This window comes from Mustela nivalis (assembly GCF_964662115.1).
Source record: "Mustela nivalis genome assembly, chromosome: 5".
NCBI classification, from domain to species: Eukaryota; Metazoa; Chordata; class Mammalia; order Carnivora; family Mustelidae; genus Mustela; species Mustela nivalis.
The window spans coordinates 26,478,770-26,498,227 of record NC_139024.1 but is presented as its reverse complement, the minus strand read 5'-3'; the positions used below and the strand labels follow the sequence as shown (position 1 = coordinate 26,498,227).

Here is a 19,458-nt window from a genome sequence, read left to right as displayed (position 1 = left end):
GGGATTGAGCCCCATCAGGCGCCCTGCTCAGCAGAGAGTCTGCTTCTCCCTCTCCCTCAGCCCTTCTCTCCCTGCCACTCATGCTCGCTTTCTCTCTCTCAAACCAGTAAACAAACCAATAAAATCTTAAGAAAAAAAAAAAAAAAAAGAACAAAAAAAGGACGCAAAGGAATATGCCTTTTATTCTTTTGGGGGGTGAGGAGGAAAGACAGGGCTAGAGGCAAAGGGAGATGGAGAGAGCGAATCTTAAGCAGGTTCCATATACAGCAGAGAGCCCAACACAGAACCAGATCTCACGACCCTGAAACCACGACCTGAGCTGAGATCAAGAATTTGAAGCTTAACCGACTGAACCACTCCAGTGTCCCAAGAATATACTTTTATACAGAAGTTTTATGTCATTTGGAGCATGTTTATAAACATAGTTCTTCAAGCCCTGAGTCAAAACTGCTTTTTTTTTTTTTCATTTTAAACATAATTCCAGCCATTTGGTATGGTTTCTCAGTCCAACAGAATTTTTTTTTAAAGATTTACTTATTTTAGAGACAGTGTGCATGCACATACACATTCCTGCACAAGAGCGGGGGTCGGAGGGGGAGAGGGCTAACAGGGGGTGAGGGGAGACAGAGAGATCATCTCAAGCAGGCTCCCTGATGAGTGTGGAGCCCAATGTGAGGCTCAATCACAGGACTCTGAGATCATGATCTGAGCTGAAATCAAGAATCAGATGCTTAACCAACTAAGCCTGGGTACCCAGGCACCCCTCAGTCCAACAAATTTTAAGACATAAAAAATAGTGGTAAGCAGAGGCAGATACAGATATATGACATCTGAAATTCTCCACAGAAAAAGGAGAAAGAAAGTCATAAAAAGTATAGTAGGATTTTAATTAGCACACAATGGGGGCACCTGGGAGGCTCAGCTGGTTAAGTGTCTGATTCTTGGTTCTGACTCAGGTCATGATCTCAGGGTCCTGAGATGGAGCCCCATGTTGTAGGGCCCCATGCTCAACAAGGAGTCTGCTTGATATTCTCTCTCTCTGCCCCTGCCCCCACTCTACCTCTCAAGTACCTCTCTTTCTCTCTCTCTCTCTCTCTCTCTCTCAAATAAATCTTTAAAGGAATAAAACAGCATGCAATAACATAAACATGTTCATAATGAAGACCAGAATTATTAAGAAAAGGAAAAATAAATTTACATTTTGGAAATACTATTTTTATAAGGGGAAAAATTATTTAATAAAATATTTCAAAAGGAAGGGTAGTAAAGACATTATTCATTTAGAAAGGAAAAGTAAGTTTTGGCACTGAGAGGAGTAAGCTACCCTAATTTAGAAAGCTTACTATGGTATAGCCCATTCTCAAAAAGATATAAATAAGCTGGGTATATTTACTCTGTCTTTAATTCCATTAATAAAATTAACTGAACAAGCGATTTGGACAATAAGATATGGAAATAGAAGTGGAAAAGAATCAGCAGGAAAAAGGACACCAAAACAAAGAGGTAAAAATGATGCTTTTTAAAAAATAAAGTATCGGGGGCGCCTGGGTGGCTCAGTGGGTTAAGCCTCGTCGTGATCTCAGGGTCCTGGGATCAATACCCGCATCGGGTTCTCTGTGCGGAGAGCCCACTTCCTCCTCTTTCTCTGCCTGCCTCTCTGCCTACTTGTGACCTCTCTCTGTCAAAAAAATAAATAATCTTTTTTAAAAATAAAATAAAATATCATTATAATACAAATAAAAATAAACTTCAAGTATATTCTCAAGAAAAAATAATAGTAAACAATTTAATAAATTGTTAAATATGACAGTTATTTAAATACTGAATATAATGACCCACGATCCTCTTCCCAAGGCAAATATTGGACAAAAAAAATCACCAAAGAGTGCCTTGAATACTGTCAGTCCTAACAGATAGTACAGCTTAAGCTACTCAAGGAGACAAAATATTTACCCATTTCTAGCTGCCAAATGAAGGGGTGTACAGCCTGAAATATCTTGATAGTTAGGATTCGCTCCTTTCTTTAATAGCAGGACCAAGCATTCCACCGATCCACAACTAAAACAATATTAAAAACAATTCAGATACATTCAACAAACAGTCACAGCTGACATACCTCAATTAAAAAAACAAAAAGCCCTATTAAACACATTATTTTTGAGGTCCATTAATAACCTACAATTTAACTTCCGTCACAAATAGTAAATATCCATTACTTTCAAGAAAGTACATTCTACTATGAAAGCTATGAAGTATTTGAGATACTCAAATAAAGCAAAATAAAGTATTAATACATAAAAAAAACACATAGTACTCTCAATGCTTTGACCTTTCAGAAGCCAAATTTATTATGAAAAACTAATTTTAACATATCTAAGTACTGAAAAGAAGTTAGATATCAACTAACTGATAATTGATTACATACTTGAAGATTATGGATAAAAATCATTTGCACACCTCAGTAAAAAATATAAAGCCAATGGCTTCATGTGCAGTTAACAAAATTTCATACTGGTAGAATGAGAGAAAAATTTCAGTGAATATACCCTCTCAAGTATATCCAGGAAAGACAACCTACTGATCTGATCTAGAACAAGCTAAGACAGTATATGGGAGACTTGAGTCTGATCTTAAGGTATCAAGAAAAAGAATGCAAACACAGCACACTATGCTTTCAACACAATAAGGAACCATTCAGCAGTCTGTTCTCATCTCTTCCCATAACTACTGTGGGACAACACTGATCCAAAGCTTACTGATCACTGTGCTAGACCAGACTTTAATCCAAAATATCTTTCTTACTTTGCCGCAATGTGAAGCAAGCTTCTTTTCACACGTCCAAATGCGTAATTGACGTCAAACTTTGAATTTGATAGTAGCTCAGAAACAGACCTAAGCCAAAAGAAAATAAAGGAGTCGATGCTGAAAATAAAACTGCTTAAAAACATAGTAATGCAAGTTAATAGTCCTTTAGTTACTCTAACCAATTATCCAAAAAGTTCTGTCCCACATCAACCAAAATACAAAGCACTATCCTCTAAGCATAGCATGGTAGCCAGCAGTTTCATCCAAAAAACTGCACTGGGGCACCTGGGTGGCTCAGGTCATGATCCCAGGATCCTGGGATGGAGCCCCACACTGGGAAAAATCCCTGCTCAGTGGAGGGTTTACTTCTCCCTCTCCCTCAACCTCTCCCCCAGCTTGTGTCTCTTAAACAAAATCTTAAAAAAAAAAAAAAAGGCAACTGCACTGACCTAAAAACTAGTTGAAGGTTTCCTCATCTGCTCATCTAAAAAAGGCATAGCCTATCTATATTAATTTTGGCCAAATAAGAAAACCAGATTTAAATATGTTTTAGTTGTAGCACAAAAGGAGTTTAAAGCAAAAAATTATATTTTAAATTTGTTTCAAAATAGTTTCCTTGTCACCTTTATACATCAACTACCGAATGGCTAAGCACAGCAGAGCTGCCTGCTACAAATATAAACATCTTATCACCCCGGATCTTATCACCCCGGCAGATAACTAGATCTCATATGCCTCCTGTAAAAAGTGTCCACAACACATCAATTAAAAGAACATGAAAGTAGAACATTAGAAAGTTAAGTTGTCCATCAACCCTAACCTTTTGCAATAAATATCAGTAGTGATCTCTAGTTGAAACCATCACAATGTTTTTCTAATTGTCAGTGACCAGCCAAATAAATAACTGACTTAATATTTGATAATTCATTCAGAACATCTCTTACTATACAATTTTATAGCGGAGATGGACCTTGGAAAATCTTGGTTTTTATTTCACAGACAATAACCTATGACAGAGGTTAAGTAACACGTCCCAAGACAACATCTATGTCCAAACTGTGTGTGCATGCATGTATGTGTACACAACACAGGTAAATTTATATTTTTTAAGTTTTGGGAGGGTTTTGTTTGTTTCTTTTTTTTTTAAAGTAGGCTCCACGTGCAGTGTGGAGCCCAATACAGGTATTGAACTCAGGATCCTGAGACCAAGTTCTGAGCTGAGATCAACAGTCAGACACTTAATCAACCAAGCCACCCAGGCACCCTTCTTTTGCATATTTATACAAAAAAGATTAAATCTGAAATAGGCACTCACCTGTGCTGATCAGCCATAACCATTGGCATTAATGTATAAACAGCAGTTTCATTATCTGAGTAAAAAACAAAACAAAACAAAAACTAAACAAAAAACAGAGAAAGAATTAATTTTTGTCCTATTTTTTTCCAAAGGGTGATCCTTAAAATTGCCTCAGAGTTTTCCTAATTCCATATAAAAAGTGAGAAGACAGGAAAGAAGGTTAAAGATAGTGTAGGGGCACCTGGGTGGCTCAGTGGGTTAAGCTGCTGCCTTCGGCTCAGGTCATGATCTCAGGGTCCTGGGATCGAGTCCCGCATCGGGCTCTCTGCTCAGCAGGGAGCCTACTTCCTCCTCTCTCTCTGCCTACTTGTAATCTCTCTCTGTCAAATAGATAAATAAAATCTTTTAAAATAAATAAATAAATAAAGATAGTGTAGAATACCAGAGGCATTTCAAAATTTGCAAAATTTCTTATCTTAATGTTACGCCTCTTTACATCACCACCAAAGTGCTTAGCTTCTGGATTTGATGGGGAAAATAAGACCTAATATTTTCTGTAGCTTTAACAACAAAAATTTCTTTTACTTCCAAAGAAGTGTTTACCAACTTCATGTTTTATCAAACTTATATGTAGGTTCGGGGAATTTTAAGCATATATGGGTATTATAGATACATGGGCATTAAAGATATAAATACTAAAATAATTTTTAAACATTAAATATACATAGTACTTGCTTCATGCCAATATTATAACAAAAGAAATTATTTTAGAAGCTTTTACAAAACAGCATTAAAAATCTGATTTTTCACATTTTCACTTATAACTTTTATAGAATAAGTTCACAGAGATAAGATCCAAAAGAAAAGGTTAAAAGTCAACAATATTTATGATATTAGACAATACTCATGTAAATTTCAGCCTTGTTTGGATTTATTTTTATATATTACCAATGGTCATCTCAATTCAATGCATTTTAGAGGTTTATGGTTTTTTCTAAGTTATTTACAGAGAAGTAATCCTGACAACTCTTAAAACATTAATGCCAATACTAAAATTAAAGAGTTAAACTTTCAGAAGGAAAAAGGGTTTTTGCATAATATCAAAGTATTTCCCCAAAATACTGACTAATTATGAAGGAAAATTTACATTGGAGAGCCCAGCAGATACCACCTTGATCAACTGATAAAGGGTAATATCATCAGATATAATACATATTGATATCATGTAATATCATGTAGCCACTGATACAATGATCCACTAAAAACAACACAGTATAAATAAAGATCAGACAAGCCCAAATTAAGGGGAATTCCACAAAATACCCAAGCAGTCCTCTTAAAAAGTCTCAAGGCCATTAAATACAAGAGAAATTTGAAGGCTATTACAGTTTGGGGAGGCTAAGGAAACATGGACAACTTAATGCAAGGTAGTATCTTTGATTGGATGCTAAGTGAGAAAAAGGACATTGATATTGATAAAACTCACGAAATTCTAATAAAGTCTGTAATGCCATTAACCGTATTATGCCAATGTTAATTCCTTAGTTTTGATAAGTGTACTACGGTTGTAACAAGATGTGAACATTATGGGAAATTGGGAGAAGGGGAACCTGTACTATTTATGCAACTTTTCTGTAAGTCTTAAATTACTTAAAAATAAAGTTTTAACAAAAGAAGGAAAAAGTGAATTGTTATCATTGAAAGAGTCTTAAGAGATGATCAACCAAATATAATATGTGGACTCTGGATATTGATCCAAAAAACCAACTGTAAGAGGATGTTTTTGTTTTTTTGTTTTTTAAGATTTTTCTTATTTATTTGACAGACAGAGGTTACAAATAGGCAGGGAGGCAGGCAGAGAGAGAGGAAAGGAAGCAGGCTCCCCGCTAAACAGAGAGCCCCATGCAGGGCTCGATCCCAGGACTCTGGGATCATGACCTGAGCCGAAGGCAGAGACTTTAACCCACTGAGCTACCCAGGTGCCCCTAGGAGGATGTTTCTGAGAGAAAAAAACTTAATAGGGACTTGATGATAAGAAAAATTATTGTCATTTGTGTTGGCTCTACCAACAGTATTGTGATTATGTTTAAATAAAGCTGTTTACATATTTAGAAATATATACTGAAGAAATGTATACCGCAGAGAAAGAAAAAATTATCACCATTTCTTCACATCTTCGTTCATTATTTCACTAATTTTAAGTATATCCATGAAAAGCAATTTGGTCCTAGTCAGGACTATTCACAAGTTCAGCATGAAAATGCAACAATTCTTTCACTACAAAAAAAATAATAATACCAAAAATCCTAGTCCTAACAGCCCACATGTTTTAAACCATTATCTTAAAGGCACTGTTCTAAACACTTTAAATACATCATCTCTCTATTCGTCACAACCACTTTTATGAAGTAGGTACTATTATTATCCCCATTTTACAAACAAAAAAACTGAGCACCAAAGTAAGTAATAAGCGTGTGATGACGACATTAGGTTATTAAGCTTGAATTCAAACCTGTCTGATTGCAGAGGACACACAATAAAAATCTTACAGTATACCCAGTATACTACATACAGTAACCAAAAGGTCTACAATACAATACTTAGTTGTTTATGTGCAATACATTCTAAATTGTTTTATTCTCTTCTATTTCATTTTTTAAAATGCTGACTCCAATAAATTGTTCTCATTAACTACTAGTGAGTCACCACCAGCAGCTGAAAAATACTGCATTACGCCTCCCTGGGCGTGGCAACATTCTTTATCTCTCATATGATACACGCCCCAATAAACATCTGAACTTCCAAACCATGACAATTTCATTAAGTCTCTCCATAATAAGCACAGTCATAAACAGGAAGTACCCTCATGTTTAAACTTACAAATCAAGTTCATACCTAATTTTAAGTAAGCATAAGCTTCATAAGGTTCACATGGGTTTTATTTAACAGGGTGTTTGTTTAGACAAAATTTATATATAGATCTCACTTTTTTTTTTAAGATTTTTTTATTTATCAGAGAGAGAGAGGGAGAGAGAGCGAGTGAGCACAGGCAGACAGAATGGCAGGCACAGGCAGAGGCAGAAGCAGGCTCCCTGCTGAGCAAGGAGCCCGATCCCAGGATGCTGGAATCATGACCTGAGCCGAAGGCAGCTGCTTAACCAACTGAGCCACCCAGGCGTCCCTAGATCTCACTTTTTAATTCACATATAACCTTATAAAAGTATAGTTCACATACACTAAATGGTATGAGGAAATAAATATAACCACAACTATGATGCTAGAAGGAGCCTACCCGGGAAATACTACACTATGGAAGAACAATAAAATTTGTTCTCACGTGCTCAGGAAGACACCTTAAGAACTAGGTATATAATTAAAGTTTTCAGATTGATTAAAAAAAAAATCTCTCACTTTTTTAGATATGTTGGCCATTCTGATTAGCTGATAAAGTTCCAGAACTCCACAACTAAAAGGAGAACCTTAAAGAACAGGGAGCTCAGATTCATTATACACTATTTCTCTTTAAACTATCAAATCGGAGAAATTTTTATTGATTGATTTATTTATTTTTTAGATTTCATTTATTTATTTTACAGAGAGAGAGACAGTGAGAGAGGAAACACAAGAAGGGGGAGGGGGAGAGGGAGAAGCAGGCTCCCCACTGAGCAAGGAGCCCGATGCAGGGCTCCATCCCAGGACCCCAGGACCATAACCTGAGCCAAAAGTAGACGCTTAAGGACTGAGCCACCCAGGCAGCCCAAATGGGAGTAATTTTTAAAATATCGGGGGCGCATGAGTGGCTCAGTGGGTTAAAGCCTCTGCCTTCAGCTCAGGTCATGATCCCAGTGTCCTGGGATGGAACCCCGCATCGGGCTCTCTGCTCAGCAGGGAACCTGCTTCCCTTCCTCTCTCTCTGCCTGCCTTTCTGCCTACTTGTGATCTCTGTCTTTTAAATAAATAAATAAAATCTTTTTAAAAAATAATAAATTCTATAAAATACTGATTATCATCCTAATCATCATTCAAATATATGCTAATATGGGCTCATGTTCCATTATTTTACAAAACAAGCTATAGTCACTGTAAATTCAGTAAAGACTATTTTTTTCCACAGAATCAAACACTATATACCAATTTTTTAAAGTCCACTGAGAATTTATATCCCTAGAGTAATAACTTATTCTTCATTTCCCCTCTCGCAAGAATATTCTTATGTTAGCCCTGTCCAGGATGACTCAACAACCTGCACTCCATTATTTAGTGATAATATTTAGAGGTAATACTCAGGTTTTCATCATCCCAAAGAAACAATAAAAGTGCTCTACCAGAATCCAGTTCAGTAAATCAAATCTGCAGTTTAACCCTATGCAACAAAGTTAATTTCAGAATAAAAGCTGATTAAAAACTTTCCAATCTTAGTAATGTGTTCCAATTAGGTGCTTATTAATCATTGAACTCTAACAAGGCAAAATAAGTATCTGAATATTTTCCAAATACAGAGCAATCTCAGAACTTCTGTCCAGTCTTTACAATGCAAACACAACAATCTGGATTTTTATAACACATATACATATGTACTTGAAAGAGCCAATCTCAGAGAATTCAAAAAGAAAGATCCATCAGAACTTAAGGACGAAGACAAATTAAAAGAACAAGATGAGCACCATTCATCATAATGAAAAAAAAATGAAAACTAAGACTTCACTTTTGCCTAGCAACACGGGAAAATGTTTCATTTTTACTACTACTCTAGTTTCCAGGGGCTCTCAAGACTGTTGGTGGAACATTCTAAAAAGTAAGCTCAGAGGCTGATACTCAGAGCTTTAAAAATGTTGATTTAATTAGATCTATAAATCTTCTTCTACTTCTAATCATAAGGAAAGACTTAAAAGAAGACTAAGATTTAAAAACTACAAAGCTGGGTGGCTCAGTGGGTTAAGCCGCTGCCTTCAGATCAGGTCATGATCTCAGAGTCCTGGGATCGAGTCCCGCATTGGGCTCTCTGCTCAGCAGAGAGCCTGCTTCCCTCTCTCTCTCTCTGCCTGCCTCTCCATCTACTTGTGATTTCTCTCTGTCAAATAAATAAATAAAATCTTTAAAAAAAAAATAAAAAAATAAAAACTACAAAGCTACTCCTCATAAATGCTATTATCAAAACAAAAATTAAATTCAGTATTTGTTACATGTATCCTATGAAAAGCTGCAAGGTCACTAGGCATATTTAAAGATATTTTAAAAAGTGATGTTTTCTAAAAGCAAAATAAAAGACTATATACAGTATGATCTTAATTTGGTAGAGAATGACAGAAAAAATAATAGAAGGAAATAAAGAAAATACCGTTAATTACTGAATGGCAGAACAACAAATTTTTGAATTTTTCTTTCTTGAGATGTTCTACAATGGAAATATATTACTTAGTTTTAAGACCAGGAAACATTATCAAAGTCTTCTAAATCATATTTGTGTAAAATATAGTGGGATATAAACTAAGCAACAGAATTGCCAAGTCAGTGAAACTGTGCATGCTATGTTCTTCACTAACCTATACCAGTAATTTGTGGGAAATGAATGAGGACAGCACTTAAGAAATGGATTCGAAGGTAAGTTGGAAAGAAAACATGGAAAGTAGGAGCTCAAGCTGGAAGTCCAGTTACTAAAATCATAATTATTTTCAGTCAAATACTTCATACTAGCAAAGCACCAAGCAAAAAATTATTTTTCAGAAAGTCAAACAAATCAACCCTATTCTTAATCTTAAACAGAGCCTAGGGGGGGATTTTTTTCATGAAAATTATCCCCAAAGTTCCCAGTCCCACATTTATTATTACGTGACTCCCTCCCGATGTCTCCTATAACCTACAAATCACCTCTCCAGCAGCAATTCAAAGAAAGTTTTGAAAAATGAAAGATACACTAATACATTAAAAAAAAAAAAATCACCAGCCCCTGCCTCCTAACCCGTCTCCCCCTGGGCCACAGAGGCAGCACTGCCACCTCCCACTGCCACTAAAACGTAAATTCGTGAGGCTGCAAACACAACAGCTTCAATCCTCACCTTCCTTATTGCTAGTGCTTTCTTTACCTAAAGAAACCCTGGCACGATGAACTAAAATTCCTCAACTACGAGGATCGTGCCTTATTCCTCCTCTTTGTAAAAGGTCCCCAAGACACACTTAACATCTGATGAATAAATGAAGAATGAAGACAGGCAGGCATCGTTTCAAAGTGTGTACACACACACGCACAGTACTTTAAGGGTACATATTTGATATTTAACACGCTTTTGTCTGCCAAAAGATCAAAATACAGTACTCTCCATTTCCGAAAAGAAAAGAAAGGCTACTTAATTCCCGCTCTGCAGCTTAAAGTAAAAAAAAAAAAAAAAAAAAAAAAATACTATTTTGGTGCATCTCTTTACCCCCAGCTAGCAACAACACTAAAATGACCCACAACTGTAATGTTTTCTGAATCCGGGTCTCCGCCATCCTACTGATATTTTTGCCCCTTTGCCAAAACCCCAAATCGACGGTCGGGAGACTTCTGTCTTGCTTCTTCCAGCACCAGCGCCCACAGAACCAAGACCCTCCCCCAAACTCCCACCTGCCTGGGTGGGAGCAGCGGTCGAGGGGTAGTCGGGGGTTCCAGCCCGGCCCCTCCCAGCTAAGGAAAGTAAATGTGGGCGTTTTCTCCGCTTTGGGTTAGTTTATCCACCCGACCTCGCCTCAGCGCGAGCCCCGCCCCCGCCACCACACGGCTGCCCTGGACACCCCGAACCCCCTGCCCCGCTCACCGTCGGGTAGCTCGACGGTGCGCGCGCGGCGCAGCGAGCGCGTCAGGCGGTTGAGCTGCTCCATCGCTCTCTCCATCCTCGGCGCGCCCTCCGCGCCCACCCCGCCGCGCCGGCGGCCTCCGCACCCAGCGCCCTACATCCCGCCCCGGTGCCCGTTTGCAGGGCCGCTAGAGGCCGCCTCCTCCGTCGGGGGCCCGTGGACTGCCGGACCCGCCACTGGCGGGACACCCGAGGCGGCCGCTCGCGCCCTTCCTGCCACGGCCGCCGCTTCCCTCCCGGTTTCGCACAGCCTTCTGGGAACAGTAGTTCCGAGCCGACCGCCTCGCGCGCCTGAGGCGGAGCCACGCTGGGTGCGCGGGTGACTCCACGCCCAGACTACGCAGACGCCGTGGTAGAGGGGTGAGTGCGGGAGGCGAGGCCGGCCCTGGGCGCACCCCGAAGTTCCTGGAGAGACTTGCTCTGTGGCCCCACGCCCTCTCCGGCCGGCCAAAGTTGTACGGGAGAGCAGCGCTTCTTTCATTTCTGTCACTCTCCTATATGGCGGATTGGAGTTTTGCACAGTTCTTAAGTCCATCCTCCTCCTCATTTTAGTTTTGGTACGTTTGTTTTGCAGATGCATGAACTGCTGAAATAGTATATTTTTATGTGTCAAACTTAGAATAAACTCAAATGCAAAATAGAATACACGTTTCCTATCACTGCAGGTAGCTTAATTATTTGTCTCCCCTTTTGGGCGACTTCATGAGGGCGAAACACCACTCTATCTTGTGTCTTCTACTCCTATACTTACCACCTGACAGAAAGAAGGAACTTTAAGGAAAATCTCGATGATGACATAATGAAAGAAAATTTTCGTTTCTTTGGTACAGTGCTGAAGGGTCAAGGTGATGGCAAATCCCAGTGGGGAATCCAGACTTTGATTTTGTGAGTTGCAAAAAAATTTGACAATACGAACAAAGTGTGGAAGAAATGAATTATGAGGAAACCAGCAGGGAAAAATCAAACTTGTCAGCTCTGCCCAGAAGCTGAGCGCAAGCCAAGGTAAAAACAGGAATTTGAGCACTGAAACTTGAAAGAATCCAATCCAGGTAAATACAAACCTGGCTACACAACTGACAATGAAAAGTTATGGGAGGAATTTTCTTGGATGCTAAAGTAATAAAGAAGTAAAGAGCTTGGACTTTCTCAACTTCTCCTTCAAAGAAGCAAAGCTGTTCCCCCAAAAAAGGCAGCAAAGCTGTTCCTGCAATGAATGGGGCACATGTGTGTTGATGATGTTTGTTGGCTGACCAACAGGATATGCAGGGGTAGATGGTAGCAGGCGTGGTGTTCCCTACCAATGCCAGCCTAAATCAGTTTCAAACTGCAACTGCTGGGGGCACCTGGGTGGCTCAGTTGGTTAAGTGACTGCCTTCAGCCCAGGTCATGATCCAGGATGGAGTCTCCCATCGGGCTCCCTTCTCAGCAGGGAGTCTGCTTCTCCCTCTGACCCTCTCCCCTCTCGTGCTCTCTCTCTCTCTGTCTCTCGCTCTCTTGTTCTCTCTCAAGTAAATAAATAAAATCTAAATAAATAAAACAAAAAAACCCTGCAACTCTTGATCACTTTTGTCAATGATGCAATAGGCTCAAGGCAGACCTCCTAACTAGTTGGTTCAGATGAGACCTAAACCAGTCTAACAGGATTGGGAAGTCAAAGCTTCAAAGAAAACCCAAATGCTACAGCCCAGTCTGGGTCATGCCCCACCCTTTGCAACTTGGTTTCAACTAGAAATGCTTCAGCCTTTCTTGGCCTTCCCATTACCATTTAGATCAAGACCACTACTGTACAGAAGTTAATAGCTCAGCTCCTGTTATCAGTACCACTCCCTAAGCTGTTACTCCATATAAATTATTTCCAGTGTCCTGTGGGCATCAAGCCTGAAAGTCTGAGTACAGGGGCAGGATTACTCAGTAGTCTCCATAGGGAACATTGCTCCCCATGTCGGTCACTGCTCTACATAGGAGCAGAAGATGCTGGAAGAATGCTGCTATAGATTGTCAGGTCTAAATTCTGCAATGTGATGCAGTCTCCTAAATAGCTCCAATGGGGTGTGAAGCTATAGTACTATCACAGGCTTATCACCTCCTATCCAACAGAACATTCTACAGAGATAGAAATGTTCAGGGTGCTTGGGGGGCTCAGTCAGTTATGCATTTGACTCTTGACTTGGGCTCAGGTCATGATCTCAGGGTTGTTGTTCCACGCTGCATGTGAATCCTGCTTAAGATTCTCTCTCTCCTCCATCCCTTTGCCCCTCCCCCCAAAAAATAAATTTAAAAAGCAAAGATTGAAATGTTCTATAATCTGCATTGTCTAATGTTGGAGTTAATGTAGAGCATGAAATCAGCCATAATCCCTGGCTTGTTCAAAAATGTAACACAGAGGCCACTGGGGGCGACGGAAGGTTTCAGAGGACATAGGCCTTTGGAATGCTGAGGCCTGCTTGACCACTCTGCAGTTGGAATGCCTCAGGAAATTGCCTTCCCTAAAGCTTTCTTAGCCCAAACAGCCACCCTGTGATCTGAGACCTGTGCATTGTTCCTCAGGCTGTGTTTAGCTGAACTCATAGATGATGGAGATTAGCATATCGTCTTTTTCCCCATTAAACAGATTCTCCTAGTTCCAGAAAGACCCCTGTCACACATCGCATGCTTGGGAAACGGCGATCAGGTTTTGTGATTATCCTGAAGGACCGATAAAAGCAGAAGCAAAGAGGAGCAAAGGGTCTTCATCACTGAGCAATGACCCCCTTGCCTTCTGTCTTTCACAGCAAAGTTTGGACTAATCTTTCATCCATCAGTACAGGGATTGCTGGCCATTCCTGGCAGGGTCAAATAGTAGCCACTAACCAAGTGGAGGTACTGAATGCATGCAATACGGCTAGTGCAAGTGAATTTTAAATACATATTTAAGGGGCACCTGGGTGACCCAGCTGGTAAAAGCATTTGCTTTCGGCTCAGGTCATGATCCTGGAGTCCTGGGGTTGAGCCCTGCATGGGACTCCCTGCTCAGCAGGGAGTCTACTTCTTCCTACCCCTCTGCCCCTTACCTCTACCTGCTCTTATGCATGTTCTCTCTCTCTCTCTCTCTCTCTCTCAAATAAATAAATAAAATTGTTTAAAAATGTATTTAAATGTAATTAATTAAATTAATTGAAATTAAATAGCCACATCTGCCTTGTGGCTACCATATTGAATAGGGCAGCTATCACACCAGGAACAAAAAGGATAACAACAACAGAAAAATCAAATTAGCTGAAGAACTGAAAATTCTCTTACTTGTCCTGTGGAAGTCAATACCAAGAATAATAAATGAAAAAGTTTAAAAGGTCATTTTTATCAAAAGTTCTATTATTAAAGCATAAAGCTTTTCCACTTATAAGAGTCCAGTTTTTTTTTTCTTGAGGCAAAAAAATAAAAAATTAAAAAAGAATCCAGATTTTGGGGGGTACTGGGTGGTTCAGTTGGTCAGCATGGTATCAGATTTTGGCTCAGGTCATGATCTCAGGCATGTGGGATCGAATCCTGCATCAGGCTTTGCAAAGGATCCGGAGCCTGCTTAAGATTCTCTCTTTTCCTCTCCCTCTCCCCCACTCTTCTCCTCACACTCTCTCTTAAAAATAAAAAAGAAAAAAAATGCAAGAATATTCTATGGCCCCATTTTAACTTTCTGTTTTCTATTTCTGAATATTTTTTTCTCCTTGGAAATTGGCTTTATTGGAGATACCGAAGCTTAAGTTTCTCCATTTGAAATAAGAAAACAATCAATTTGACAAAAAGCAGAGAGCAGGGGGAACGGAAAAAGAAAAAAAAAGAACAAGGAACATCATTATAAAAACAAAACACAAAAATAAGATGGTAGAAATCCATCGAAATATATCCATGGCCATAGTCACAGAAACTATAAACAGAGGAAATTTAATGGTTAAAAGACAGAAGTCTTGGGTTGCATGAAAATGTAACACAAAATACATATTTGCTATTTCTAAAAGACAGCGATTTGGGGTGCCCAGGTAGCTCAGTCAGTTAAGCATCTGCCTTTGGCTCAGGTCATGATCCCAGGGTCCTGGGATTGAGCCTCTGAGCCTCACATTGGTCTCCCTGCTCAGAAGGAAGTCTGCATCTCCCTCTCCCTCTACCCTCCCCCTCTCCACCCAGCTCATGCTCTCAATCTCTCTTTCTCTCTCAAATAAATATAATCTTTAAAAAATAAAAATAAAAAACAAAAGCCCACCATTTGTAGGAGACCACCATTTCCAAGAGTAAATGGGAAAAAAGATATACCTAATAAGTTTTAAAGAACTGGTATTGTTATGTATTAGTCCAGGTAGGTTCTTCAGAGAAACAGAACCCATAGGATGTGTACACATATATAGAAAGAGATCTATTATAATGTATTGGCACATGTGATCATGGAAGCTGTCCAACTGAAAATCTGCAGTGTGGGCAGGGAGGCTGGAGACCCAACAGAGCAGATGGTACAAATCAAATCTAAAGGGAGTCTGCCAAAGAATTCCCTCTTGCCAGTCTTTTCATTCTATTCAGGCTTTCAAGAGACTGGATGAAGTCCACTCAAATTATGAAGGGTAAATAGAACAAATCAACGAAACTAGGAGCTGGTTCTTTGAAATAATTAATAAGATTGCTAAACCCCTGGCCAGACTTATCAAAAAGAAAAGAGAAAGGACCCAAATAAATAAAATCATGAATGAAAGAGGAGAGATCACAACTAACACCAAAGAAATGAGGACCATTATAAGAACATACTATGAGCAACTTTACGCCAACAAATTTGACAACCTGGAAGAAATGGATGCATTCCTAGAGACATGTAAACTACCACAACTGAACCAGGAAGAAATAGAAAGCCTGAACAGGCCCATAACCAGCAAGGAGATTGAAACAGTCATCAAAAATCTCCAAACAACAAAAGCCCAGGGCCAAACGGCTTCCCGGGGGAATTCTACCAAACACTTAAAGAAGAACTAATTCCTATTCTCCTGAAACTATTCCAAAAAATAGAAATGGAAGGAAAACTTCCAAACTCATTTTATGAGGCCAGCATCACCTTGATCCCAAAACCAGAAAAGGATCCCATCTAAAAAGAGAACTACAGACCAATATCCTTGATGAACACAGATGCGGAAATTCTCACCAAAATACTAGCCAATAGGATTCAACAGTACATTAAAAGGATTATTCACCATGACCAAGTGGGATTTATTCCAGGGCTGCAAGTTTGGTTCAACATCCGCAAATTAATCAATGTGATACAACACATCAATAAAAGAAAGAACAAGAGCCATATGATACTCTCAATAGATGCTGAAAAAGCATTTGACAAAGTACAGCATCCCTTCCTGATCAAAACTCTTCAAAGTGTAGGGATAGAGGGCACATACCTCAATATCATCAAAGCCATCTATGAAAAACCCACCACAAATACCATTCTCAATGGAGAAAAACTGAAAGCTTTTTCGCTAGGGTCAGGAACACGGCAGGGATGTCCATTATCACCACTGCTATTCAACATGGTACTAGAAGTCCTAGCCTCAGCAATCAGACAACAAGAGGAAATTAAAGGCATCCAAATCGGCAAAGAAGTCAAACTATCACTCTTCGCAGATGATATGATACTATATATGGAAAACCCAAAAGACTCCACTCCAAAACTGCTAGAACTTGTACAGGAATTCAGTAAAGTATCAGGATATAAAATCAATGCGCAGAAATCAGTTGCATTTCTCTACACCAACAATACAGAAGAAAGAGAAATTAAGGAGTCAGTCCCATTTGCAATTGCACCCAAAACCATAAGATACCTAGGAATAAACCTAACCAAAGAGACACAGAATCTATACTCAGAAAACTATAAAGTACTCATGAAAGAAATTGAGGAAGACACAAAGAAATGAAAAAATGTTCCATGCTCCTGGATTGGAAGAATAAATATTGTGAAAATGTCTATGCTACCTAAAGCAATCTACACATTTAATGCAATTCCTATCAAAGTACCATCCATCTTTTTCAAAGAAAATGAACAAATAATCCTAAAATTTATATGGAACCAGAAAAGACCTCGAACAGCCAAAGGAATATTGAAAAAGAAAGCCAAAGTTGGTGGCATCACAATTCCAGACTTCAAGCTCTATTACAAAGCTGTCATCATCAAGACAGCATGGTACTGCCACAAAAACAGACACATAGATCAATGGAACAGAATAAGAGCCCAGAAATAGACCCTCAACTCTATGATCAACTAATCTTTGACAAAGCAGGAAAGAATGTCCAATGGAAAAAAGAAGCCTCTTCAATAAATGGTATTGGGAAAATTGGACAGCCACATGCAGAAAAATGAAATTGGACCATTTCCTTACACCACACCCAAAAATAGACTCAAAATGGATGAAGGACCTCAATGTGAGAAAGGAATCCATCAAAATCCTTGAGGAGAACACAGGCAGCAACCTCTTTGACCTCAGCCGCAGCAACATCTTCCTAGGAACATCGCCAAAGGCAAGGGAAGCAAGGGCAAAAATGAACTATTGGGATTTTATCAAGATCAAAAGCTTTTGCACAGCAAAGGAAACAGTTAACAAAACCAAAAGACAACTGACAGAATGGGAGAAGATATTTGCAAACGACATATCAGATAAAGGGCTTGTGTCCAAAATCTATAAAGAACTTAGCAAACTCAACAACCAAAGAACGAATAATCCAATCAAGAAATGGGCAGAGGACATGAACAGACATTTCTGCAAAGAAGACATCCAGATGGCCAACAGACACATGAAAAAGTGCTCATATCACTTGGCATCAGGGAAATACAAATCAAAACCACAATGAGATACCACCTCACACCAGTCAGAATGGCTAAAATTAACAAGTCAGGAAATGACAGTTGGTGGCTAGGATGCAGAGAAAGGGGAACCCTCCTACACTGTTGGTGGGAATGCAAGCTGGTGCACCCACTCTGGAAAACAGCATGGAGGTTCCTCAAAATGTTGAAAATAGAACTACCCTATGACCCAGCAATTGCACTACTGGGTATTTACCCTAAAGATACAAACGTAGTGATCCGAAGGGGCACGTACACCCCGAATGTTTATAACAGCAATGTCCACAATAGCCAAACTATGGAAAGAACCTAGATGTCCATCAACAGATGAATGGATCAAGAAGATGTGGTATATATACACAATGGAATACTATGCAGCCATCAAAAGAAATGAAATCTTGCCATTTGCGATGACATGGATGGAACTAGAGGGTATTATGTTTAGCGAAATAAGTCAAGCAGAGAAAGACAACTATCATATGATCTCCCTGATATGAGGAAGTGGTGATGCAACATGGGGGCTTAAGTGGGTAAGAGAAGAATAAATGAAACAAGATGGGATTGGGAGGGAGACAAACCATAAGTGACTCTTAATCTCACAAAACAAACTGAGGGTTGCTGGGGGGGAGGGAGGTTGGGAGAAGGGGGGTGGGATTATGGACATTGGGGAGGGTATGTGCTATAGTGAGTGCTGTGAAGTGTGTAAACCTGGCGATTCACATACCTGTACCCTGGGGGTTAAAAATATATTATATGTTTATAAAAAATTTAAAAATTAAAAATATATATTAAAATACAAAAAAAAATTATGAAGGGTAGCCTGCTCTACTCAGAGTTCACTGATTTAAATGTTAATCTCATCCAAAAAGATCCTCCAAATGGACACATAAAGTGAACCATTACAAACACTATTAATATTGGCAAAATAAACTTTAGAGCAAAAAACATTATTAGAGTCAAAGAGAGTCACCAAGAAGTTTGTAATAGCCCTGAATCTATACCTGACAACACAGACTAAAAATATATCTACACTTGACAGAATCACAAAAATAAGTTCTACCACCAAGAGTAGATTTTTTTTAAGATTTATTTATTGGGGCACCTGGGTGGCTCAGTTGGCTAAGCGTCTGGTTTCAGCTCAGGTCATGATCCTGAGGTCCTGGGACCTGAGCCCTGAATTGGGCTCCCTGCTCAGCAGGAAATCTGATTCTCTCTCTGCCCTGCTCATGCGCTTTTCACTCACTCTCTCTCTCTCTCAAATAAATAAATAAAAAGTCTAAAAAAAAGAAAAGACTTATTTATTTATTTGAGAGAGGGGAAGGGCAGAGGGAAAGGGAGAGAGAGAATCCCAAGCAGACTCCCTGCCAAGCTCAGAGCCCAACACAAGGCTCCATCCCATGACCCTGAGATCATGACTGGAGCTGAAATCAAGAGTCAGACACTCAACTGAGCCACCCAGTCACCTCCCCACCACAAACGATTTTTTTTTAAGATTTATTTCTTTATTTTAATGGGGGGAGAGGGAGAGAGAATCCCAAGCAGACTCCCCAAACCTTAGATTTTTAATACCCTTCACTCTGAAACTGATAGAGCTAGAAGAAAAAGGTAAGGAGAATAAAGATTTAGAAAATTGAAGTACAAGCCTCATCAAGGGCATGTGTGAAACACTCACTCCCCTAACAGAGAAG

The 19,458-nt window shown here is 39.3% G+C and overlaps 1 protein-coding gene and 1 long non-coding RNA gene across 9 annotated transcripts in view; one reads left to right on the top strand and one right to left on the bottom strand.

Moving 5' to 3' along the window:
* HACE1 (HECT domain and ankyrin repeat containing E3 ubiquitin protein ligase 1) overlaps window positions 1–11,173 on the bottom strand; it is a 115,734-nt gene extending 104,561 nt beyond the window's left edge. For 2 of the 8 annotated variants that reach the window (XM_082730529.1, XM_082730532.1), the window contains exons 1-4: window positions 10,894–11,173; window positions 4,121–4,175; window positions 2,803–2,892; window positions 1,954–2,058 (exon numbers count right to left, since the gene is read on the bottom strand). In XM_082730529.1, coding sequence (XP_082586655.1) covers window positions 1,954–2,058; window positions 2,803–2,892; window positions 4,121–4,175; window positions 10,894–10,969 — 326 coding nt within the window. In that variant the 5' untranslated portion in view covers window positions 10,970–11,173. Of the gene's footprint in view, window positions 1–1,953; window positions 2,059–2,802; window positions 2,893–4,120; window positions 4,204–4,343; window positions 4,483–10,893 lie in introns of those variants that run through there. The other 6 variants (XM_082730531.1, XM_082730533.1, XM_082730530.1 and 3 more) reach the window with 6 other exon arrangements.
* Window positions 11,174–11,266: 93 nt separating this feature from the next.
* LOC309864768 lies at window positions 11,267–12,477 on the top strand. Its single transcript, XR_014311755.1, has 2 exons — window positions 11,267–11,489; window positions 11,763–12,477. It is a non-coding gene; the product is annotated as an uncharacterized lncRNA (long non-coding RNA).
* Window positions 12,478–19,458: the final 6,981 nt, after the last annotated feature.